Source organism: Bombus bifarius, unplaced genomic scaffold (assembly GCF_011952205.1).
Source record: "Bombus bifarius isolate JDL3187 unplaced genomic scaffold, Bbif_JDL3187 scf7180000010252, whole genome shotgun sequence".
Lineage (NCBI taxonomy): Eukaryota > Metazoa > Arthropoda > Insecta > Hymenoptera > Apidae > Bombus > Bombus bifarius.
The window spans coordinates 1,585,957-1,613,067 of record NW_022885576.1 but is presented as its reverse complement, the minus strand read 5'-3'; the positions used below and the strand labels follow the sequence as shown (position 1 = coordinate 1,613,067).

At 36.4% G+C, this 27,111-nt stretch overlaps 1 protein-coding gene and 1 long non-coding RNA gene across 5 annotated transcripts in view; one reads left to right on the top strand and one right to left on the bottom strand.

Moving 5' to 3' along the window:
* LOC117216199 overlaps nucleotides 1-27,111 on the top strand; it is a 171,744-nt gene that overhangs the window by 9,174 nt on the left and 135,459 nt on the right. For 3 of the 4 annotated variants that reach the window (XM_033462761.1, XM_033462759.1, XM_033462762.1), the window contains exon 2: nucleotides 1,677-2,075. In XM_033462761.1, coding sequence (XP_033318652.1) covers nucleotides 1,913-2,075 — 163 coding nt within the window. In that variant the 5' untranslated portion in view covers nucleotides 1,677-1,912. Of the gene's footprint in view, nucleotides 1-1,659; nucleotides 2,076-27,111 lie in introns of those variants that run through there. The other variant, XM_033462760.1, reaches the window with a different exon arrangement.
* Nucleotides 1-27,111, bottom strand: part of LOC117216207 — a 114,136-nt gene that overhangs the window by 32,275 nt on the left and 54,750 nt on the right. The gene's annotated exons all lie outside the window — the stretch shown is intronic.

The following is a 27,111-nucleotide window of genomic DNA, read 5'->3' as shown; positions in this document are numbered from 1 at the left end:
ATTAAAAGAAAGTATTCGTCGTTAAACAGTAGTCTTTGTAAAGAGGATTTCATAATTTGTTCGTAGCTTTTGGCGGTGATATAGAAATATATCGAATGTTAAAACAAAATTCAGGGTAATTCGTACAATACTTTTTAAGGGTAAATAACCGTACGTTTTAAAAGAAGAAAATTTTGATGCGAGAAACTTTTGTCGTGAAGTTCAAAACTTTATCATTTCATTGGATATCTTTCCGTAACATACTATAATTACAAATACACTCGTAGAAACTATGTAGAGTACGTTGAATATTTTGTTTTCGAGAAGCGAAATACTTCGAACAGAAATTGTACATGTTAAGATGTTGTAAAATGTAAATTTATTTCTTGTGAAAGCTCGTTGACGGGCCATTAAATCGATAAAAGGTACAATAACTGTTCTTAACAAACCTTTCTTCTAGTTTGCTTCAACCTGGTTTCAAGCAAAAAACACGAAAGATAATCGTTTTCTCTCGAGACAACAGGATACTCCTTTGTCGCCAGTGAGCAAGCAATAACTTTATTACCGCTACTCGACATCGATCGCCTCTGCGGAACACCAATTCGACAGTTCTTGCGTCGTACATTTAAATACGTGGTATCGGTGTCCCCGCATCGATCTCCGGGCAAAATGTGAAAGGAAGCCCTAACAATGCGAGCGCAGGCTACTTTTACTTACGACCGCAACCGGCACTATCCTCCGGTTTGCCTCTAAATCGCCGATAGAAGCGATTTCTCTAACCGCAATAAGGACGACCGCAAATAGACCAACACACACGCTCGCGGCTTGCACGGCCGTACACGCGTGCACGTGAGCTCGCGTTCTCGTGTACATAAAAGAACCCGTGTATACACTACCGCTCAAAAGTATCCGTACATTTGCTTACTTTTGGCAAGATTTTCTTCAAAGAAGGAAGAGAAATATTATCAAATTTTATAAGTATTTTCTGTTTTGACAGATTTTTTGATGTTTGAATTATAAATCAAATTAATAAGAGCCTTTTATTTCGATTGAACGATTTCCGATGTTCATATGACAAAATATAATATCGCCACGTTTTCTAGTAGTTGGTTTGAATTTACAGTCTTGTGATTCCATAAGAAGATAGTAAGCATCGCTTCTAATTGCTAATTCATCGTTAATTTCTTCACTACCGATTAGTAGAAATCAATCAGTGTGCCGATACTTGTGGGCGGTAGTATACGTACTGGCTTTACAAGCTTCCCGCCAAAGACACAAAAAGACAGAGAAACGTCCTCGAGACTTCGACGAGAAAAAGAAACGAAAGTGTCTTTTTCATGCGCGTGCACGTATAGGATGTTTCACATAACGTCGTACCAACGCCTATGTGTTGATACTACATGAAAAAATAAATTATGAAATTAGAATAAAGTTTTCTTTTCCATGATTTAGCTTTCAAAGGAATTTGTTTTTAATTGTTTTAATAGTTTGAGACCAATTCTTTCGAAGTTAGGTCTCGGACAACAAAATATTATTCTACGTTTTCCATCTATTTTTCCGTACAGACTCGCATTTCAGCCAACTCTGTTACGTTATGTGTAGCATTCTATATATAAGAGACAGAACATAAATCTCAATCGACGAGGTTATCTATCTCGCAGATGTATATTAAGAGCACAGCTTTGCTTGGCTTACAGGTCGGTGATCGGGTCTAAGAGGGAAGGAGAGGGGAGATAGAGAATATAGAAAAGAAAGAAAGGGTGCAAACATTTAGAGGCCGGGGTGTTAAGGCACACTTGGGTGCGGGGGTTGCGAGGTAAGAGAGAAAGAAAGAAAGAAAGAAAAGATACAGAAAGAAAAAGGGAAAAGATAAGAGAGAAACTGATTGGTATCCGGCTCTGCGTGTTACGATTGGGATCGAAAAGCCGGGAAGATGCTGGAGGTTCAGCGCTCGGACTTTTTAAGAGATGGAGGAACCTGCGACCCTCCTACCACCGATTTTCTACAACACGATTCGACCGGGGCTTCCGTCTCCGGATGGAAGCCCACTGAGAAAAGCGTCTCCTTCAATCGAGACGTCCACGTCAAAAGGATCGGTGAGTCCAGGCAATCACACCATATGGAAAGGAATAGCCAGCGAGACGGTAGTGCAGACGCGAGACGAGTTGGTTTAACGTTGCTTGACTTTCGTCGTACATTTTATCCGTCGTTGACAACTAATTCATCAGACGAAGATAAATTTTATGTTCATGTTTGGACGGTTTTTACTTGTTCTTTTCGTTTTTCTTATTTTTCTTATCATAGAAACATATATGGTAAAAAGAAGTGCAGTTTGTTGACGTTTAAAAAAGAACATTAGATATTCATATACAATATTGGAAACAAAAATGTACATGGCAAAAAGAGAAGTATGATTTGTATTACTACTTTAAGAGGATATGAAAATAAAAATATTTTCAAGATCGCTGGAGTACGTTAAGATTAGAATTTTTAGTAACTTGGCATCTAGCTTTCTAATAATGCATTGGCGAAATTTTAAATTTTCGTTGCACGTACTTGCCATCTATTGAATTTTACTGGAATTTATCATTTTCTAAAAATAGTTAGCCACGAGTTAGAAAAGGTCAAGGCAGAAATCGAGTATAACACTTAATTCGCACAGATGACCTCGAGAAGTAGAAAATGCGAGATTACGAGAACGATTGCAACGAGGACACGTGCTGTTGCGTTTCAGACAAAATACAACCAGGTCCTAGAGCGATCTTAGATTATGAAAATTGTTTCTGCCGAGCCGCTAGTTTGCACAGATGATCTCGAGTTCGTCAGGTATTTCTAAGAAACACACGCCTTCGCTAAAATCGTCAGTGTCCTGGAAGGATGTTAAGAATGCAAAACCCGTGTCTGATCAGATTAACTTTGTTCCATCACAAAATACTTTCGTTTTATCAGATCGAGCGTATGGCATGCTACAGTTCAGACATTTTTGTTTCTAAGATATATTACCTGGTTTAACATTGGAAAACTTTATTAAAAATTCCAAGAATAATAAGAATAATAAAAACAATAAAAATAATATTAACTATACTAAATGACATTACAGTTTACTATATTTAAGTACAGTTTACTATATTTAAGAATTTATTAGAAAATATAGTGAATTAATTTCTCCAGATAAAATTGTCGATCAATTACATCAAACGATATTAGATAGCATTTTGCCATGATGAGCTAGACAGATTACATATTAAAGATAGCAAAAACGATGGGGACGTTAGACCAAGATTATACGAGCTGTTATTACTTTGCCGTATTTAATTATACAAATTTCTGAAAAATTTCGAGATATATGAAATTATGAAATAAAAGATTATATACTTGGCGATAATTAATATTATTGGCTTGGTATACGAAGATTATAATTAATATGACTAATAAGTGGAAGTAAGAGGACGAAACCACCTGTCACGACGCGAAAGCGGAAAGTCAAGCAGCGCGGCACCGGCTCAAAACGTGTTCCGCCTAACTTATACCTAACTGTTCCAAGCTCGAGCTCTCTCGATATCGATGTATAACACATTTAATCAAGAGCCTGGCCGCTGACTAACGGCACGAATAATCGTTACGCTCTGCGATCGATCGCCGATCGATCCTCCTTGTGTGTGTAATCATTAATAATGTATCAGTAATGCCATTAATCGTGGTCTCTTAATAAATCCGCTGATCTCGTAACAATAACTATTTTTTCTTTATTTTTTTTTTCACAAATGTTTAAAGAGTACATCTCGAGACGATTGCAATTTTGTGCCCTTTAAACATACTCTACACGTAAAATTCTGTTAATAATCGATAAATATTGATTATATCAAAGACAACTTTATTTAACTGGATCTACAATTATTTATTTGTCTCGTGCTCTTTATCTTTTTTACTTTATTTTTTCATATAATATGTGGGCTCGTAATATGGTATTGGTGTGTGCGCGCTGGACTCAACCATTCCTCTGTTGCCATCAGCTTAATAATTAATTACATTAATGATCTCTCTGCCCCTTTTTCTCATTCCCCGCTCGAGCGTGTCGCGTGGATCGGCGCGCGTGTGCACTCGTGACCGATTCTCGCGCGTTCGGCCAGTAAGCTGTGCGTTGTAATACAGGGTGTGTATGTATATGTGCGTATGTGTTTATGTGTGCGTATATGCCGCCGTAATTGCGGCGGTCTGCTTGCCGTATCATCATCTAACGCACGTGTTAAGCATGTCGGACTAACGAGGGAACACAGGTAACCCGGATAATTCAGCCACCTTTGAAACTTCGTTCATTCGTAGATCCGAACAATTTGTGTGAAATCTACGATAGTATTATATTCGTTGATCGAATAAATAAATTTTGTTTCTCATCGTCGATTGGAAATTTCACAGAACTTTTATATTCGATCGTGTAAAATTTCGAGAAAATCAATTCCAATTTTTCGCGATTCTACCTTACGCTAGATTTAATATTTTATTCGATATTTTTTATCTTATACTAAAAAATTTAATTCACAAATTATGAATAGCTTTCGGGTATAGATCATTTGGAATAAAGTGTCGATTATGATTCAAACCACAAAATGTTAATACAGAGAAAAATGTGAAAATAATCGAAAGTTTGTTTGCAAAGTGACAATGTTTCAGAATTTGTTTTACTGTGTTCCTTTGTGCGCTACGATTTGAGAACAGCTAGGCGAAGATTAACGCGATGTTAAATTCGTTTTTACAATTTCAGCAGAGGCCGCTGCTGCAATGCAAGGCTCGTAAATTATGAACGACCGTCGCGTGGGAATGTGAAAACTTCGAAGAAATTTGCATATTACAGAGAGAAAGAACGGCAATTTATATTATGCTTTTATTAAAATCCTCTGTTTTTTCAAGGATATTTCTTAATTTGCAACTTTCTTTCATAATAACAACGCATCCGCTATAGACAAAAATATTCTCAACGAATAATTATCATTTTTCTCCAGCCTATTAGGATACGGATATACATAAATACATGTCTACATAAGTACGTTAGATCCTATTTTGAAAATTACGTCTATTTGTTTCCTTCTGCAAATTTGAACGTATTATGTTATATTGTTACTGCGTTTATTGAAAAAAACAGATCTTAATTTCGCATTTCCACAAAATATATTCAAATATCGATACATCTGAAAAAATATGGATTTCTCCCAAAAATGTTAAATAGGGAAATTTTGAAATCCTACATTTCCAAGAATTCGAAATGTCAGGAAAATTTCACATTCTACACGCTTTCTACGAGTGTTTAAATACCTCCATAAGCAACTACAATGTTAAACGAAGTTCTTTCTGCATGTTGTTTTCGAATCATTCGGTAGAGAAAAAAGTCAATACTCTCTTATGGCAAACGGTATCAGGTTAGCCAAAGTGCGCACAACTCTGTCATTTCTTCCTTCGATTCAAATCACATACGTATCGTGTATTCTACTCGTGATTTACAAAGTAACCTTCGATCGATCGCTTAGAAGAGAGATCGATCGGTAACCTAGCCTCGGTTAGTCGAGCCTAAGTACAGGAGCATCACCGATGAAGGAAGTTGGCGACTCTGGCAGTCAGTGATACACTGATACAATAATATCCCGCGAATACCGGCGTTGGAAAATTAATGGCCACTAAACACAGCTAACTACCTTAAGGTCCGGTCGGCGTTCGTATTATTTTATAGTTGGCATCCGCTGGGTTTACGACCGTCAGCGCCGGTGTGCCGGTCGTCGATTGTAGTTGCTCCGTTGCTGGAGGCGGAGGTAGTTATAGAACAGCCAGAGACAAGAGAATAAGCCGTTGATCGTGGTGCAAATAATCAACGTGTTTCTACAGTTAAGCTTCTTCGATCGAATTGGCTAATAACGTGGCAAGAACGGTTTTCAAACGTGTTCCAAATGAAATGCGTGTAAAGTGGCTGCGTGTAATTAGGTAATTTTAAAGTATAATTAGGTAAATTTAAGAAGAAAAATTCTGAATAATTGCAGGTCATAGAATCGTTTTAGACGAAACCAAAATCATAGACAATACAGAGAATTTTTGGGAATAAAAGAGCATTAAAACAATACGAGTAGGGATTCTATTTATCAAATCGACGCTAAGTGTAATTCTAATTTGTTCTTACAAAATTATAACGATTCAAAATATCCAAATTCGTTTGTCTTAAAATCGTAATTTCTAAGTTATGCGTGTCAGTGCTGCAATACTCGAACGATATGATATTAAGAGGAAGATTGAGAGACTTTACCTCTGCTGAAAGCTCGCGATAGATGAGTAATCGAGAAGACAAATAAATATTAAATCATTCGTAACGAAAACTTCGTACTTTCGTGTGAATAATTCCAATCTAGGAAATCTGTGTAAGGACTTTTGTTATCGATCAATGCGGGACAGGCTATTCTTTTCATCATTGTTAGGATCGTCAAGGTCGGGTGTCAACATCGCAAACAAGTGGTCAACGAACCTATCTCCCATTCACTTTTTACTCGCGACTCTCCGTGATTTTGTTCGTGATGTTTGTTTCCTCGACTTACAACGAACATCCAACGAAGTAAAGGAAACAAAAGACGAATAAAAAAAAAAAAAACGGGGTAGACAGACTTCTTTCTTCTATTGAAAATTGTTGTTGAAACTGAGATAATTGTGACAATCGAGATAATCAGGATGGATTTGATATAATTAAATTTGATAATACGTGATGGCGTGCCTGACTCTTAACGACACTTCTGGTTAAATGGCGTTGGCAAGTTTAAATTGCTCGCCGCTACGCAGGTTAAATTGCTCCTTTGAATGTTACGAGCCGAGACTAACTTAGGCAAATTGGATATCGTACCCTGTTCGCACCGACATAGCGATCGCTTCGCGTCTCTCGAGACTTAACGACCTCGTTTCTTCGTTGTTTGTCGCTTATCGTTATGGATTTCAGTGTTAATTCCTGTGCTCATTGTATCATACCATACGAGGAATTTAATCTTCCTTGACTCTTACACGTTTTCTTGCTTCTCAAGAGCGTGGGGACATTCTTCCTTTTTTGTATCGTTGATTTATATTTTCTGCGGGGTAAATTCAAAATCAAAAGAATTTTTTACCAACGAACTTTATTCTTTGTAACGTCATGTGACATAGAAACGATATACCCGTGTGGGAAAGAATGAAATTAGATTTCATTGCTCCGGCCAAATATTTCGACATTATAGTGGTTTATTTAATCACTATACAGACAGCAAGTAGTCTATTTATTGGAAATGTTAGTTTCTGATTTTCAAATCACAGTAGGAAATTGTAATGAATTACGAGTAAACGACGTTCTGATTATAGAGAGTTTGAAGCTTTTTCTCCTATATGCTAATCGTATCTATGATACAGCATCTTTCTTAAAGCATTTTATGTTACTGAAATTATTTAAATATTAATTCTCACCAGCTTCCCGCTTCCGCTTGGTTCGATAAAAATTACAGATTCACTGCAACGTTTATAGATTATTCGTACGTTGAATTTAAAATTATTTTCTGATATTAATGTGTAGAAAAAGAGATGAAAATTGTAAATTCACGGGACGACGGCTTTTTTCTTAGAATACTGCATTTATCGCGAATAGCTACATTGCGGCGTGAGAGAAAATTGTTATGCAGAGACATGCATCGGTTCGTCTGTCCTCCATGTCCGACTTCTTCCTCTTTGTGAATGAACAAAACGCGGAGAATTCCAACTCTCGGTGCTGAGCGGCGAAAGTTACGAGGAGGACGATGTTGGACTTTATCAGATTGGAATCTAAATGCCACGAATCTAATTGTGAGTCGACCCATGGAGGACGATTTCGAAGTTCGCCGCATTAACCAGACGTGGGTCGTGGAGATAGTCTCGTGGAAGCGTTTCCAACGATTCTAGTTCTATAGAATTCTTATGATTCTTGTGATTCTTTCATCTCTTTATAACGTCTTTATAACGTGTAACTTAGAAATTACGTATTCATGTACCTATTTGTACGTATAGCATCTCCTTTCATTTGCTTGTCACTTCACTACGGTGTTTCGATTGTCAGAACGTTCTTGCATGATAATTATAAATGGATTATAGGCTATTGTCTTACATCTTATAATTTCTCAGCATTCAGAATTTAGAATTTTTTAATTTTTAGGATTAAATATTATGTAATGATTCTGTGTATATAATAACTATTCTTCATTTGGACGAAGTACAGAATTGTTCTGAATTCTGTAATTCTTTGGAAAAAAAATTTCTCTGAACAGATTGACTCGCACATTTCATTAAATATCCATGGAAATATCTCTCGATTCTTTTTTGTATAAACTAAACTTTCACCTTATACAGTGTTTTCCTTAAAAAATTAATTACTTGTAAACTTTGGACGTTGTTAGTATCGACGATTTGAAGTTCATTTAGGAGTACGAATCTTTGGTTAATGATGCTAATGGACTCCAATTAATGTAATTAAAGAAAAGAGTTAGTTGCCCTTCCGTAGGTGTATTTTTCCTTAGTTATAATCTCCTAATATAGTAAATTGTACCAATTAAATCTCTTATGAAACATGTAGTTAGAAAATACACGTATGAAAAGAAAGATTAATTTTTTCCTCCATTCATTACTATTTTTAACGTTTAACTGCCTCTAATTGACACAAAAATGGGAGCAGATTAAAGCAAGAGGCGCGCAACTCGTAAAATCCAAATGTAAAAGACATTTCATGTGGCAATTAATTCATGCGTCTATTTCAAATATTTGCTTCAAGTTACGCTACCAGCAGTCATGCTTAAAATACGCCGATTTCAATACCCGTCTCATTAAATTACGATATGACATAGAATAAACACATAGCTTCCTAATAAATAGTATTTTATTGACAATTCTTGCAAACATGCCCGTTCCTCTGCTATCAAACGTATAAATCAAATCTAATTACATGAATTACTCCTGCCCCGACGGGTTCAAATAAATAGGCTTCTGCTATACTCGTCTTCCTACCAACGATCATATACAATTTTCTAAAAACACCATGCCCAGTAAAATTTTCTGAAACATCCGCGAAATAAAATAAAAAGAGACCGAAATACTAAAATCCACTGATCAAACTACTGATTTCCTCTCATAATTTACTTCCGGCATAAAATTCCTCTTGTAAGGCAGAAAATTTACTTCAACGTACTCAAGATAAGATAAAAAAAAATCCACTAAAATCCACTTATCAAGCCACTGATTTCCTCTTACAATTCACTTCCGGAATAAAATTTCTTTCGTAAGGTAAAAGGGATAAAAAGCGTTGGCGCGTCTTTACGCCGCAGGTTGGTAAAAAGTCCGAGCGCCGACCGATGCATTAGCGGCTACACCGTATTTCTTATTATCCCGCCGCGAGTTGTACTCTCTCTCTCTCTCTCTTTCTCTCTCTTTCTCTCCCTTTCTCCGTCCCTTTCTTCGCGTCTCGCAGTCTCCTCCGGCGTTGTCAATGCGGGCGGTCCTAAGAAGTCAGCCTAGTTGGCCGGTGCAACATTGCGTTCCTGCATGCACCTCGTCGAAGCTTGTTAAGAGGCCCTTGTGTCGTTCGCATTATCCCCGGACTGCCAGCGCGGCAGCGTTTCCTGATCGTCGCGTGCTCGAAACCGCCTTAAACTCGACACTACAGGGCTGTGCGTGCGTAACGGGGTGTAATACGGCCGGGGACCGTGCCAGCATCTTCGTTACTTTCCTAATGAACGTTGAAAGAGTGGTATTTCGATTCGATACGGCATTTTTTTGCTGCTTGAATGATTGGTATGTACCGTTCATCCTTGAGCAACATGGTCTTCAACGAGGTACTTTCAGTTATATGCCGAATTTCTTCTTGAAAAACTTCTGGTTGTACTTATTTTGAATCAGTTTTATCAAATCGTTGTAGTAGTACTGTGTTGAGAAAGAGACAGGATAACGTGCTTTTCTTATAGCAGTAACTAGATATGTTCTAGAATGGACATGTTTGTTGCTAACAAGATATAAGTGGTTAATACCATCGATACGTATTCTCAATCAGAAAATTTGCAGTGGTAGATCGTCCAGTTTTATAAAGGATGGTTGGTAACTGGTGGTACAAGTGGAAAGGGGGTGATTCTACGCGAAAAAAGTTTTTTTAATTTTTTTTTTAATTCTTCCATCGAGACAACGATCTACAGTGAGATCCGTTATAACGAGACGTGATAAAATGCAGGCGTACCGAGCGAAAATTCAAAGTCGATTTTCTCGAAAACAAAGCCTGAAACGAAAAATTTTTATTCTATATTTTCGACTTCTTTTTTCGCGTAGAATCACCCCCTTTCCGCTTGTACCACTAGTTACCAACCACCCTGTATAACGAGAAGATGTTACAGATTTTCTATTCTTTTCATCTCATTTTATTATAAAAGCACAATAATAACACATATAGTATACAAAATAAGGCTTCGTGATGTTTTACAAAGTACTTAAATTGCGATTGAATAGAGCTTCATTTAAGTAGTTTAATTCGGAAAATGAAAGTTACGATAATTTTCATATACATCAAAAATCAAGAATTGCAAATCATTTCAAAGAATTGTATAACTATTAGAGAAAATGAAATAAAAGTATCGAATCGATTTTACAATAAGCGTAAAACTTCTAAAGAAAGAGATTTAATAGACAGATTTCTAATTTACAGAAAGTTGCTTGTACACTAATTTTCCGAGGTTTCTAAGAAATCTCGTTTAGTTTGCACGCTTTAATAAAGGATAAAAAGGGTTTGCGATGCGGAAGAGTTATTTAACATAGTTGAGGGTATACTATCGTGTGTTACGCTGTGAGTGACAGGGATTAAATAATGAAAGGCGATCGTGGAATCGCGTGACACGGAAGAAACGGGCGAAGAGATACAGACATTGATGCACAGACAGTGAAGGACTAGATGACTCTTCGAGTAACGCAACTCAATTAGTTTCGTGACGACACAGATAGGTTTACATAATTTTTCTATTTTTAAAAGGCGAGTAATTCTCTTCTAACAAATGCGTATCTTCTAATAAGTCGCGTTTTACTCTTTCTGTTAATTTCGTCGAGCCACGCCATTATCACATCGCGTTTTTTATATTGCACCACTTTTTGTGACAAGTCTAAACAAGCTACACGGTGGCTACAAAGAGTATTTGTACAAAATTGTATTTATTGTAGCATTTACGTAATAATGACTTAGGTTCAAGTATATTAAATTTCGCGTCACTTAGTAACTCTTTCTTCGTATGACAGACAATTAATACTCTGAAAGTAAAATGTATCAGTCGTAAAAAAATGTTTCATCGGAAAATAAGGGAATGTACAATTGTGACCTGGAATCTGAAAAAGGACCCAGTGTTCGAAAACAAATTTTTGAAAAGCAGTTGTTTTAAGATTTGTGCCACTTCGCTTCCCTCTTCTTCCTTTGTGTATTATATATTGTATTATCGTAATATTTTAATTACGTTTTATTAATATAAATACTAATACCTTTCAGAACGAATTTAGAAAAAGAATTGCATACCTGTCTTATGTTATAATTCGATTTAAATCTCGATTTTTCAAACACGGGGTGCCATCTTTCATTCCAAATAATTTTTGTACATAATATGTTTTGTAATCGCCGCAAATTTTTCATAAATATGAAAATCTCCCGCGGCTGGAGGATTAATTATATAAGCTTTCGTGTTGAAAACTTTCTCAACGTTGCGCTCAGCCGCACTTATCGTTCTAACGACGCTAGTTAATCAGCGGAATGGAGGAAGAGTTTATGCGTGTGAAGCAACGCGTACGTAGGGCGTACGTGGGAAATTGTAAGGTGATAGCTCGCGCGTTACTTTATTTCGGCTCGGTGAAACATATCACCCAAGACGTGCTTTCTCCATTCGATCGTAATATAAATATTGCCAGGATTGCCGACTATGCACGATGGACTTTTCTATTCTGGTTGGCCATCGCCATTATCGGTAAAGTCAAGCGTGATGCCGCGTTTTCATGAAGCTCTGTTCGAGTAGATGAGCGTGAAGAATACACGAGGAAGTGCTATTACGTCGTTTGAGAGATATCGTTGGTCGAATGATCGCGTGTCGAATGGATCGGTGGCTATTTCTTGCTCGACCAACGCTCCACCGGATTTTCCAAAGAAAAGAACCTGAAACCTGGTCGTATTGATTTTAAAGCTGTCATATCTTGACCTTTACGTATTTGGTTCTGCTATAAATTTCGTTTTATTCACGATAGAGCTGAATTTGAAAACGGTCGAGAGAAGCTGTAAATAAAGTTCGAGAAATTCACGTTCAGTGATAACTAGATTGCAGATTTGTATAAATCTATGCAAAAACTGAACAATGTAAAAATTCATAGTATTCATACAATATAGAAAAATATATAAAACAATAGAAGTAAATTATTTCTTATAAGTTTTAAGAAATAAAACGAATCCACGGTTCAATGATAACTGAAACCTTCTCCAAAGAATATACCATTATCTTGATAGACAAATATTTATAAATCTTACTAATTATTCACTAAATACTAGTTTACGTAGTGTTCGATTTAGCGTAGCAATTCTTCCATAGGAAAAGTATTTTCGTTATTGATCACCGAGCTATTAATCACCGATCTAATACTTTACATAACAAATGTTTCAATTTATACTTAGCACTACTACTGAAATTAAGATTGGAGTTTCTGCGAGTAATAATCTTGTAGCGAAGTAACAAGAAAGTGAGGAATACAAATGGCCACCGTTTATTCGATCTCCGGTCTTCCGCGTTGTCGATCAACCTTATCGTCTCATTCAGTTCAGAAGTACTTCCTTATGCCTTCTTCACACTTATCATTTCGCTGGATCGCTTCATAAAATCGAACATCGCACAATCTTGTAGCATTTCCCATAATTCTCAAAATTACAAAGCACGCATGTGTCTATAGTTTTTTGCAATACCTAAACCTTTATTTATCGCAAGTATGTATAAAATTTCCTCTAAAACATACGACGTAACCAAGCAATTACTATTGCTACAAATCGGCTAAAGTGTCTGGATGTTTATGAGTAATCATCTATACTTGGATATTACCTACAGCTGCGTTGTTTACGTCGTATATGTTTCAGAGGAAATTTGACATATAGTTGAGATAAATAGAGGTTTTAGTGGCATTTATGTACTCATAAATGTTACTAAAATGTATGTAATAATAAATAAATTAATGGCAAATTGATGGCTAAAAACAAGACTTGTTATTCCCTTACAGAATTAATTAATTAGACGATGTTACTACGATAATAGTACACTAAAATTATAAATATTAGTAAACATATTAATTACAAATATTCTTTTATCTGACCACGTTTAATCAAGAACTAATCTATGTGCACGCGTTCTCGACAAATTTCAAATTTAATTTCCCCGTAAACGATGCGTCGTGTGAAAAAATCTTCTACACTTTCGATTAATTTTTCCACGTAGAATCACCCTGTAATATAATTACACCACCATTCATGCAAAACTTTGTATAAAACTACCGAACCACTCTACCAAGTACCGTCATTTTCCCTCAACTTTATCTTTAGTTTCTTCGCCGTATAACTTCGTCCTATCTGTCGGTAATTTTTTCCCTTCTATTGGCCACCCTGTTCTCTGGCTGATCCGCTTAGATCGGCATCCTTGGTTGCGTGCTAAGGGGTCTTAAGGTACACTACGATCAGCTGAAACGAGGAAGTGGCGAGTATCCAATGGACCGGTATCGTTCGAACGAAGAACGTGGAGGTCGCGCGCGAGCATCACTTTACCGTGCTCGTTCGAAGAACCACCGTGTAAGAGAGAAGGATAGAATCGGCTGGTTGATGCTGGCGTGAGCTGAACGTAGAAGGGTAAAGGAAAGGGATAAGAAGGCCGTGTAAATGAGACGAATTATGAGAACAGGATTAGCGATATCATCGATGGTACCTCGTATAAGGGCGAATACACAATAAATTACAGACACACTTGTCCATCGATTTACACGATGCTTTTTGTGCTCAGTACATAAATAATCTCTTCGTTTACACGTCACTTTTTATACACCGTCTTGGTTTTACTGAGAATATATTCGGATCAGAAAATATATTCCATGATATTTATAGCACTTGTCGTATATCGCTATGCGAACAATTTATTATTCGGCCTCGCTAATAACATCGTTTTTGGTTGACTCGTAGCGATGTTACGTATTAAGCTGTACATAATTCACAAGTGTTTGCACAAATATCGAAGATAATAACTTTGATTAAATTAACCCCTGTGCGTTCTTTGGATCATTTTTAACTGATGGAAAATGAGACACAAGCGTTCATACGTGTGATTTCTCGTTTCTTTTTATGCCAAATATTTTCTTTAAACGTTAAAACTCCTTTTCTCTATTTGGGTTCTTGTGAACTTTAATTCCTGTCTTTTTTGTTTAAAAACGTGAAATTAGTATTTCCATACTATATTACTTTTTCTACTACATTTTCATTTTAAATTTTCATCTACATAAAAAAAAGACACAGCGTATTCTATGAAAATCAAAGACCCAATATATGTGTATCATTCTTCTCGATTATTCTACTCCAGGAATTTGTAAACGAGTTCGTTCCGTTGTATCAGCAAGATTTAAGCCCGATAGGTTAAGAGGAAAAAGCTCGATGCAATTTACAGAATTTTATTGGAAGAACCCGTTTCGCGAAACAGACAGCTGGACCACTCTCGTAAAAGTATCGAGTCTCGATCGTACGAATACCGGTGATCCGGTCCCTATGCGCCCCGGTGGCTTTTCATTCGGATCACATTTCGAAGTTGCGTTACCAGTCAATTTATCACCGGTCGACCGCTGTCCATGCTCTCGTTACGATTTATCGCGAGGGCATTGTATTTATCGTAACGAAAGCGCGCGAATCGAGCTAAGATTTATAGTTACATAATAGCTATTTCGGCGATGATTTATCTGGAATAAATTGGGTTACCGACCGAACGTTTCATCGATATACATATATTTTTCCTGAGATGTGGTCTAGGGTTTTCCTATATAAAAATGGAAACCGTATATTTTTATCGAAACCGAATTTTAATCAGTACTTCGACATGTTACAATTTAAGACTTTCCAAGGATGGAAGTCGTCTCTAATGGAAATTATATCCTGACTTTGATCCAAAAAATTGTTGCGTTTCAATAAATAACATTCATACGATGGAAAAATATCTAATAGCTGGTGTTTTTCAAGCACGTTCCTTTAGATCCAAACAACAAAAATATCGACTGATTTTCCATCTCTCGCTACCATTTTATGAAAACTGTAGACTCAATGGTAAATCAATGTAGAATCTCTTTCCACAGTACGTCGTCGATTATCTTCATTAGGCAGCCAGGATACAGTGCGTGCAGGAATTCGTTCGTGCGCTATTTCTCGCGTGCCAGGCTTCGCCAACTCAAGACCGCAAGGACGCCGTTTAATCGTGCGAATTTTTATTTTTCAATCGCCGATACGTATCTCGTTCGAGATCTGAAATCCAGTGAACGGAGATAAGAAAATAACGCCATGATTTATGTATTCATTTTCCACGGAGTTCTCATTTTTATCAAAATATCAAGCAGTTTGTCTTAGCCGAAAACTCTTCCTATCGATCGATGCCAAATTTTTCTCTTTGATCGATGCTTTTCATGTCCAACTAAAAGCATTTATACCTGTCAAGTAATATTTTGCACAAATACGTGAGAAATAATTCTTTCTAATATCGAATAATGGTATAGCGAATACGATGGAACAAATAAACGCTACAAACTTTTCTAACATCTGAATAGAATGGTATCTTGAAAAATAGGAGTTTCAACAAATGGAGAAGAAGCGGTATAATTTACTAATCGTATAATCGTGTTATGCGACAGAAAACAAATCTTTGTTGGTGTTAAATGTTAGAAAAATGACGGCAGCTATGGTCGGTAACGGAACGATTTCGACGATGTCGACGATTTGACGCGGCGCAAGAGTATCGTTTACGATTGCGCTCGACGCTTTTCGCTGTTGTAACTGAAGATAGCGAGTCTCGGCACGTACGTTCAGGTTTGTTTGAATATGTGTACAATGGTGCCGCGAAAAAGTCGTAAAATCGTATAAAATAGCTGGAACGCATTCGAAAGGGTGACTTTGAAATTCTCGCGCGCGGTATGTCTCTTGATTAAACCAGTAGATATTGCTGTAAAAGTTGCAGAAAATTATCGCCATTGTCGCGATACAACGTCTTACTGCGATCTCTTGCATTCCGATCAGTTACTTTAGTGGGACAACTTTATAGGAGTATAAATTGAATTTTATTTTCTTAATTTTACGATTTTTGGTTTCTTATTCTACACAGGAAAGAATCGATTCTGATTACGGTACTATCCTTTCCACGATCGAAACAATTTTGATAATAAAAGAAGTCAAATTTTATCAGCAAATTTTACAACTTACAAATTCACCTATTGTCTCGATCTTATTTACCATAAAATTATTGTGGAAATATTGTAAACTTATAAAAGAGAAGTCTGTAAGCTGCAACTTATGGTTCGAAACTTTCGACTCGAGTCAAACGATATCTCATGTAAATTAATAAAAATATTCCGAGTAGAATTTATACGATAGAATTCTCTTTGTGCAGATCTTCTTCTTTCATCTACTGCTTCGATCCAAAGAATAATACTTAAACTCGTTACGTTCAACTCAAACATATGTATTTCAAGAAGATGCATTTTTGCAATCTTTTAAATTCCCAAGTACAATAGAATGTGTACGACCAAACGCAACATAAATCCAACGAGTAACTGCCAAAGAGGGTCTCCGTTGTATTCTGGAACCCAAAACCACCTACATATCTCGAGAAGACATTACGAACACCGTTAAGCGTAATGAGACTTTCTAGCCGTTTTTGTGCTTGTGTATCCCTATTATAATAAAACGGATAGCTAGGCCCGTCGGTTCGCAATTTATATTCATACTTATCGTAACAGTTATCGATCGAATCTGATCAGAGGGGTTAAATTCATACGTGACTGGGCTCGCGGTAACGATCAGATAACCGGCCGATATTAATTTATGCTCGTGATCGTCCGTAAAATTACCGTTGCTTCGGTTCGCGCGATGATCCGTACCACCATCGGTCGAGCGTTTACAGCGTTTACAGCCCTCGAAGCACTGGGTCAGCACCGCTGCGCGATCTTTGACCCTCCGCGATAACACGCCACTTGCACTTCCGGCAATTCTTCCCCCGCTCCAACCACACAATATCCCCACCACAGCTCCTCGAACGCTCCGTGAATCTGCGAAGCACCTGCTGTCCATACAGTGCCTCGTGCTCGCCTCCAACCTCGCTTCACCTCGCACCGCCACGGTGAACCGTCCAAGTCAAATTGCAAGCAGGTTTAATTGAACACAAAAGGTTTCGCGGGATTACCTCACCGACTGCTATATCGATTTTGAAGCGAGAAATCAGCTCGTTAGACGTGGTATGTTATCCGCACATAGCGTATCGAAGCAGTGATTGATCGTATGTTCTTTACTTCTTCTTTACCTTTTGCGTGATAATTTATTGGCTAAATATATTGGCGAATTTGAACGGCGACGTGTTAAGGGACTTTTGTCGTGGAAATTGTTTCTAGAATTTTAGAAACTTTTGTAATTCTTGAATGAGATAATATAATAGTAGGATGGGTGGTAATTTGTGAAATTTATTTTTTACGGTTTGTTTCGTTATTAGAGTTACGTAGTTAAAGTATAAGCATTGTGACGAAGAACTTATTAGCATTAGTAATTTGTAGCTTCTGAATTGTAAGGCCTTGCTGATAATATTTGTGTTAAATATCGTACTGTACTAGAGAAGTGCAATAAAATGTTTCGAGCTTTCTGCTGGAATTGTTAGAGTCTTAGAAGAACGTCAAAACGAAAATTACGAAAACAATGTTTGTTTTATTGCTTGGTATATATAAATAATCTTCTTTTAAGGGGGTATTCTGGTCTAGAGGCATGAATTTCGGGCGATTTGTGAAGCTCTGTACAAGCGAAACAAAAAATATTTTTGCTATCCTTCTTTTTAGCATTTGTTTATTGATATTTCGAGATTACGTAAAAAATTTACTGGAAAAAACTCAATATTTAAAAAGTTATGAGCTGGCAAAGTGGATGCTGCCAAAAAAATGGGGTGTCGTCGCGTGCATGTTATCAACCCTTCTGGTCATTTGAAACAAAAAAAGTGAACAGATTCTTAATTAGTATGGATGCCGCTATCGTCTGAATCTTGGAAAAGTCAATACAACATTTTTTCACAAAATGACGGCCGTTTGAAAAAAATTTCTTATTTCGCACGTTTTTTTGACAATTCCGAAGGTTTAAAAAATAGTAATATTAAAGATTTTGAACTGAGCGTGGTCCGGACGATAGAGGAGTATATAAGGAATATTCAGACCAAATTTAAAATAAATCGGTTCATTAAAACTTGAGATATGGTGTACGCCAACTCGAAAAAAGTAGTTTAGAGAAAAACGCGTTTAAAGTTTTGAGACATGTTTACTCGGACAACGTCTACCGTCTATTGTTCATTTGTTCCGGTCGGACCGAAGCAGATGCTGCGTCACAAAAGTGGCTGTAACTCATAAAATAATTGAAATTTTGAAAAATCCTTTTAAGGGCATATTCTTGAATTTTTCAAATGTGATGATTCATGATTTTTTCCAATTTCTAGACCAGAATACCCCCTTAAGCTTTCAATTAGGTTTTCATTTTATCTGGAAATCTTGTTTGGTTGTATCATTTGTTGAATACATATGCGATATGCACATATCTATATCGTATATGCAGGATGTCCGAAAATATCGAGACCAACATATCCTACGCGCTAATGAGATCACATGAGTAAAAAGAGTTCATGTAAACTCATAAGATTGGACGTATCCAAAAATGATTTATCGAAGAGTTATCTAAACTTTCGAAAATTGTTATTCATCGTTTTGGCAGTTACAGTAAATGTTCGAAATTTCTTCCTTTTGTAAAAATGCAGACTCTCATTCGTCAAATATACTTTCGAAATATTCCTACTCTCGTAGAAATAGCAGTAAATGCATTTTGAATAGATTTCTAGAGCCGCTCTTCTATTTCTACTACATCTTCATAAACCAACTGTCTCGCGTGACCCCATAAATAAAAGCTCAGAGAAGTTAGATCTGGTCGGATCGTGTAAACAATAACTGTCGATGAAAATTACTTGCGTCCGTCTGTGGTTCTGTATAACCAGAACAACTTCCTTGGAAATCTTTGAACGCATACAATTTCTCGATAAACCATTTTTCGACACAACTTCATCTGCACTTTTTTTACCTACGTGATTTCATTAACACGTAGTATAAGTTTGGTACTTTCGGGACACCTTTTTGGACATCCTGTATGGTATAATAAGTTATAAATAAATTGTAGATTTAAGTGAATATATCGTATCTATTGCACCGTTCATTTATCATAAGAACGTCGAGTTTCGTTGAATATAATCGTGTCACTTGGCTCAGCATTCCTAGTCATTGTTCTCCGACATGGTTACTCGTCGAAAGATAACAGTTCGTGAGAATGTCGGGCTCTTAAAATCTACCTCGTGTAATCTGCTACAAACCCTCGCGGACTATTACCGATCTACGGCTTTATTACTCAGAAATATGTACGCGCTGTCATGCCATCTGGCATTCGTAACTCGTAATTACGCGTGTATTAAATGCACTTTCGGTACTTCTTCGACGATTATAATCCTATCACGCTGAGATCGTATCCTTCTCCTCATGGGACGTTAAGCGTAATTAGATGAATTCCCCTGTTCCCTTTCCACCGCATTCCACGCGGATAGAGAATGGGGAAAATTTATAACGAAAATAAATCACCAATTACCACTTCAATCTCGCGGAACGGCCTTTGTTCGTTATTTATGTGCGGTATGAATTAAACGTAGCCGCAGTCGTGCGAACGTATAGCAGGCGCGAGTACGCTTCGTGATACGATGAAATCCCTCGAAATCGAAAGAAAAACGATTAACGATCGTAATAACGTCCAATTAGTCAGCATTGGCCAGTGTCGTTACGCTTCAATCTACGAAGGATCGCTAACAACTCCGTCAGTGATGGAATCCGCACGAAGTTTGAAGAATTGTCTAGTTATTTTTTTCAATTATCTATTTTGGTAAATTGTGAATGTATATCTTGAAAGAAAGAAGACGTTTTTTAAATCTTCAAACTCTTTCGTGTTTTTCATGTTGCTAGCATATACGGATTATATGTATTGTTTAATAGACAACGATACATTAAGTGTATTTATCGAATAAATAAAGATATGAATGTATTCCACTTTGTGTAATTTTAGTTTAAAACACTTGGTTCGTGCTTATGTTGTGTGATTTCATCAATGTTTTCTACTCTTTGTTTTATAGAGTTAACACACCTGACAAATATACAAGTGGCTCGTGTACTGTTATTTTGTAGCGCTAGTTGATCTTTATTGAAAAATCAGGAAGTAAATTGTTCTTCATAGTATTCACTATGTTATGAGCCCCACTTCTGCCTGACACAATGTATTGTTATATAAAAAGTCAGAAAATTTACCTTTATTGAAAAATCAGGATGTAAATTGCTTTTCGTAATATTCACTATGTTATGAGTCCCACTTCTGTCTGACACAATGTGTTTTTACCTAAAAAGTCAGAAAATTTACCTTTATTGAAAAATCAGGAAGTATCATAAATTGTTCTTCATAGTATTCACTATGTTATGAGCCCCTCTTCTGTCTGACACAATGTGTTTTTACCTAAAAAGTCAGAAAATTTACCTTTATTGAAAAATCAGGAAGTAAATTGTTCTTCATAGTATTCACTATGTTATGAGCCCCTCTTCTGTCTGACACAATGTGTTTTTACCTAAAAAGTCAGAAAATTTACCTTTATTGAAAAATCAGGAAGTAAATTGTTCTTCATACTATTCACTATGTTATGAGCCCCTCTTCTGTCTGACACAATGTGTTTTTACCTAAAAAGTCAGAAAATTTACCTTTATTGAAAAATCAGGAAGTAAATTGTTCTTCATAGTATTCACTATGTTATGAGCCCCACTTCTGCCTGATGCAATGTATTTTTATTTAAAAAGTCAGAAAATTTACCTTTATTGAAAAATCAGGAAGTAAATTGTTCTTCATACTATTCACTATGTTATGAGCCCCTCTTCTGTCTGACACAATGTGTTTTTACCTAAAAAGTCAGAAAATTTACCTTTATTGAAAAATCAGGAAGTAAATTGTTCTTCATAGTATTCACTATGTTATGAGCCCCACTTCTGCCTGATGCAATGTATTTTTATTTAAAAAGTCAGAAAATTTACCTTTATTGAAAAATCAAGAAGTAAATTGTTCTTCATACTATTCACTATGTTATGAGCCCCTCTTCTGTCTGACACAATGTGTTTTTACCTAAAAAGTCAGAAAATTTACCTTTATTGAAAAATCAGGAAGTATCATAAATTGTTCTTCATAGTATTCACTATGTTATGAGCCTCACTTCTGTCTGACATAATGTATTGTTATATAAAAAATCAGAAAATTTATTAAGAATCCTATTTATTCTCAGTCATCCAAGTACAATGTATAAATAAGTAAATGTTTGTATAATAACTTATTCACCTGTTTTTCTTACTTCAATATGCTGAATTAGACCCTGTAATATGTCGATATGTTTTTGGATACTTTGTGTATAATGATGCAACGTATACGAGCCTTTAATTCCGATTTGGAAGTATGTGGTAGTACCAAATTGCATAGCGTTCGTACGAAATTGCAATTGGTCGTCTTCCATTGGATTTTAGGAATACATCGAACGCGCAATTAGTCTCCTGCCTGCGCAATAATCGCTAATGTTACGGCAATTAGATTTGCGTTCGCTTTACGATACGCCGGCATACTAATTAGACCGATGGCACAATGATCGAGGTCACTTAACGAACGTGATTTCGATGCGGAGATTACAGGGTTAGTCGTCTAGGGACTTTGGGTTTGTCACGCGATGTTGTGTGCGTTTACGTGCGTCCTTGCGACGCATGCGTACTCACGGAAAGTAATTACAGGTATTACGCGAGTTTTGGATAATTATTTCCGGCTGAATAGTGTGTCAGTGTTTTTTCTCAATGGATAATTACCAGAAAATGATGTTGCGTACCCTTGTCTAATGACTTTGAAACATTTTTCGATACCGACCTTTTTAAATTTCGGGTCTGTACCAAATTTAGTAGAACTTAAAATACGAACTAACGCGTTCTAACATTCACATTGAGATTTTCTTTGATGATCATTACATACACTTTTGTGTACCAATCTAGGAAACCTTGAATTCTGTAAAAAAAATTACGTAAATCTAAATTAAGAATTAAGTAACGTACTGTTTTTTTAATAATCGCGTCAAGGCTTTGTTTAACGATTTCCACAAATTTTCCTGTACTGATTCATCAAGCCTGGAATTTTATAAAAAAGATTTAGTAAAATGAGAAACAAACTAGGGCCCCCTTTTGCACAATGACTTACCAACTAATAATTTGTATTAACGATTAAATAATTTTTTTTCAAATAGGATAATCGTATAACTTGTAATTTGAATAATTTCATTTTATTTATTATCAAATTTATTCTTAAATAGTTGTTAATTACTTCGTTCAGAAGTATACATTTATATTAATAACATAAAATTTCATTAATAATATCAGTTTAACTGTATAAAAGACAGATTAAGTTATTATTACTATGCAATAACCTTACTTAGTTCTTATTTAGTGGCCTTGAAAATTTATTAGAAATCTCGAGATCCAGAAAGAATTAGGTACAAGTTAAAATATGAACTACGCAATGGCGAAGTTTCCAATATGTCAAATTTTACGATGTTAATATTCTTTTCATGATTTGAGTATATATATACGGAAACAGAACTCGGTTGAAAAACACATAATCGGGAAAATACTCAGGAACTATGTAATCGATATTTCTACCACGAAGGCTACCGTGCAGGTCGCAATCATCAAGGCGTGTGATCAATTTTGCAGGCACATTAATTCCCGCTTAGTATACGTACGTTGCATGCTAATACGTGGAGATTTGACCTCCCCTTTTTTTCTGGCGCATAACAAGTCATAAAAATTGCAGAAAAGAAACATGACGACTTTTAGTCCTGAACAGTAAAAGCTCATGAACATATAGGCATAAATAAAAATTTTAAAATATCTAAACATTCGAATAACCAAGATAAATTGAAACAAGATTCAAATAAGACAAATGTTTAGGAAGTCACTAAATTCTATATTCTATATTTATACGTTACGTAATTAAACTTCAAATAATTATGCAATCAATAAACCACTCGAGTATTTGTATGTTTCTGTGGAAAATCAAAAATGCGAAAACACAGAGAATGTACTGAAAATATGGAAAGTAACGTGTTCGTCATACTATTATTTACAAATTAACTATTTAAGATGCGTTTTTTTAGTTACGTTTACGAAAATATAAATACGAATAGAATTTGCATAAAAATCCGCACTCTAATTATAAGATCAGAAATATCTGAAATGTTTCAAACGTCTGAAATATCTATGTTCATAATTACATTTCACCAACGATACACAGCCTGATTCCTGAGAATTTCTTTCACTGTGTTGTAAAATAGTGTTCTGGAGACACAGGTCTATTGATTTCTCTGGCTTTAAGCCGCGTTTCTAGCGTTATTCGTTCATCACGTTCCACGGTTGGCTGAACCACTTTTTATGTGAACCGACCGATTCGCAGGGGGCGGAGTGTGCGGCATAGCCACTAGGAATGTTGATTGTTCTCAAGGTTTTTCAAACATATCGGTCGCGTTTAATAAGATGTAGAACGTAGACCGTAAAGGAATTATGGCATTTGTGCTGCTGTTAAATTAATTCCAGTTACGTTAGTTTCGACGATCGTCTAAACTGATTTCACTTTCACGAAGTATCGTATTATCGCTATGATTTGTTTTTTGATTGCTTTTAATGAGTCCAGGAACGATATTAAAATTCAGGTATAATGTTTCGCGTGCTACAGATGCATACTGGTAGTCATTTTTTTTTTTTTATTCTTATCTGTTTGTTTTCGTCGTTAAGTAGTTTTAATGCCTGTCACTATATTCAAGCATATTATCCTGGATTTGATTTCCAATTTAGTTATGTTAAGATACGACGCACGAAAAACTTTCAATTATATTCCTAGTTTCTTAGAAGATTTGTAAACTCACAAATTACCGATTAAAATGAACAGAGAAGAAATTGGTGAAAGATATTATAAATATTTTCCACATTTTGCATATGTAGTGTCGTATACAAAATAGCAAAACGCATATTACGGCTATAAAACTATTTGATAGCAATAACCATAACTGTTATCACCAGTAATACAATAGATCTAGTGGAATGAAATATCGCTAGGAAACATACGAATAGGTCGTTTTTCTCGTTGTACGTTCTTATTAGTGGCGAACGGAGGCAGCCAGTGTGAATAGAAGCTTGTAAAGGATGACAAGAACCGCGTTCAAGTGGATTCGGTGGCCATTTAACAAAGATTTCTCACGAGAGGCTCGCGGTCCGTGAAAATGATGCGCGCAGCATTCTAAAGGTGCGTTTAGACCGAGTGCTCACTCTTCCTCCACCTTCGTAAAATTTACAAACGAAGATGTAAGAGTAATTTTAAGAATGCTTTCTGTCTTCGTGACAAACGAGCGTTCGTAGATGTTAGACCGAGTATCCAAAAGAATTGGACATTTTTGGATACTTCTTACACCATTCTTGCACCACTTGGATGTTCGATATCCGATTCAGCGAATTACCGCCATACGGCAAACGAATGCTCGTGTACGCTTCTACCAAATTCTATTAAAACGTAAACGAGCACTCACAATTGCTTGACGAATCAAAAATCCGAAACCCGAATGGTCTAAGGCTGCATTCACACCATCAATATACGTTGTCAATATTTCAATCGATAAACCGCATTTTCGTCGAGGACCACGAAATATTGTCAATATTATTGATTATCCTAGGAATGCTCGAAAGATGATCTATAAATACCCTAAGAACGCTCTAAGAATCCTTCGAAGATACTTATTCCACTGTTGTAAATAAGTTCACGAATAGATTGGTCGGTAAGCATTTACACTAGACGTTCACAACACGAACGTTCTTACTCCAGTTCTATGTTTTTGCTCGTTTGGTCTAAACGCACCTTAACGGTGAAGTGGCACGGCTCCGCTTTAGTAGGCGAACAGAAACGCTGATCCCGAGGCGACCTCGTTCCCGAGGTCCTCGCGGAGATGACCTCATCGAGATGTTGCCCGATCGGGCCCCGTGTGATATCTCCGGCTCGCGAAATCTCAACAATCACGTTGTAAATCCGTCAACGACCTCCGCCATCCAGCTATCAGCTCGTTTATCCATCGCATGATCGGACGTTCTTTTAATTACGGGTTAATTTGCGGGCCTGTTTATGCACACAATCTCCCTGGTACAAGTTGAATCGGTAAGGTACAGTTACGTCCTGCGCACTTCCGTTCAAACGCTATGGTAACGGGTGAGAAGAGGAAGAGGTTCATTAGGTCAAAGTGGTAGAGAGTTGCTGGTTTGATGGCGGTCTATACGTACATCTGCTCAAATACGTACATTGTGGATACGATTTTCGTACAGTGATTAAACTAGAAATTGTGGGAACAGGTGAACAGGTAACACGCTGCTTTTCATTCTGATATGATACCATCTAAAAATTTGGAGAATTTTCATATATAGTAAGAAAGATTGGGCGAAATCAATACGAATTCTTCTAAACAAAATTCTGTTTCAGTCTGTTCTTCCAAAAATTGCAGTAAATGATTGTCGATACGTAGTTGTGTATTTTCACAGATACACTATATTGTAATTTACAGGGTGGATGGTAGCTGGTGCTACAAGCGGAAAGGAGGTGATTCTACGCGAAAAAAGAAGTGGGAAATATAGAATAACAATTTTTTGTTTGAGGCTTTGTTTTCGAGACAATCGACTTTGAATTTTCGCTCGGTACGCCTGCGGTACGTTATAACGGATCTCACTGTAGATCGTTGTCTCGATAGAAAAATTAAAAAAAAAAAGAATTAAAAAAATCTGAAAATCGAGTTTATTGTGAAAATACTTAAATGAAATACAGGAGTAAACAACAATTAATAACAGTAATAATTAAATAAACAACAACCAATTAATAACAGTAAACAATAAATAGCAAGTTCTGTGCAATGTCTACCTGAAAATCGAAAATCGATTTTCAACGTCCTGAGCTACCAATCTTTCTCCGTCAATCTTCAATGTTTTAAACAATTACTCTTTCTTCTGTGATCTTGTCTATCTCCGATGTTGATCTCTGTACATCCGTTTGGGAAATGCGTGTCTCTCAAAATGGCTCTCCGTAAAACAAAGAAAGCCGCTCTGTCTGTGAAATAAAAGAAGTCGTGCTGTCCGTAAAACAGAGAAAGTCCCCTTGTTTATCCGCATTTGAACTCTTAGAGAGTTTACATATATGTATATAAATATTGTAAATAGCACATATGCGAGTACACAAGGGGAATATTAAGCGAAGTTGAAGATACAAGTTCCTTTCGTACTGGTAAGATGCAATAGCAAGTGACACTCTGAATCTTTACGACACTTGAAATACAAACTTATTGTATTACCCCAAACCAATCTCGCATTTATATTATGTAGATATGAAATTGTTTACTTGCCATTCAAATGTTAGTATTATCTACAATAAACTCATACTTGATTTCATTTTCAACCATCGCTACGCTTTTTTAACTCTAACTGACTGTTCTTCAGAGATTGAAAATTATTTCGAAGTTACATGCAAGTTTGTAAGAGAAATGTTTGATTATTATCGGTACGTGGAGCAGATGTCGTAAAAATAGCTCCCGTTGTTGGTACGTCAATTAACTTGGAGCGTAGAACGCGCATCGGATTATGGTTGTGTGGAAGGTACGCGATCATGAAAAGGTCACTAGTGCATGATATTTGTTG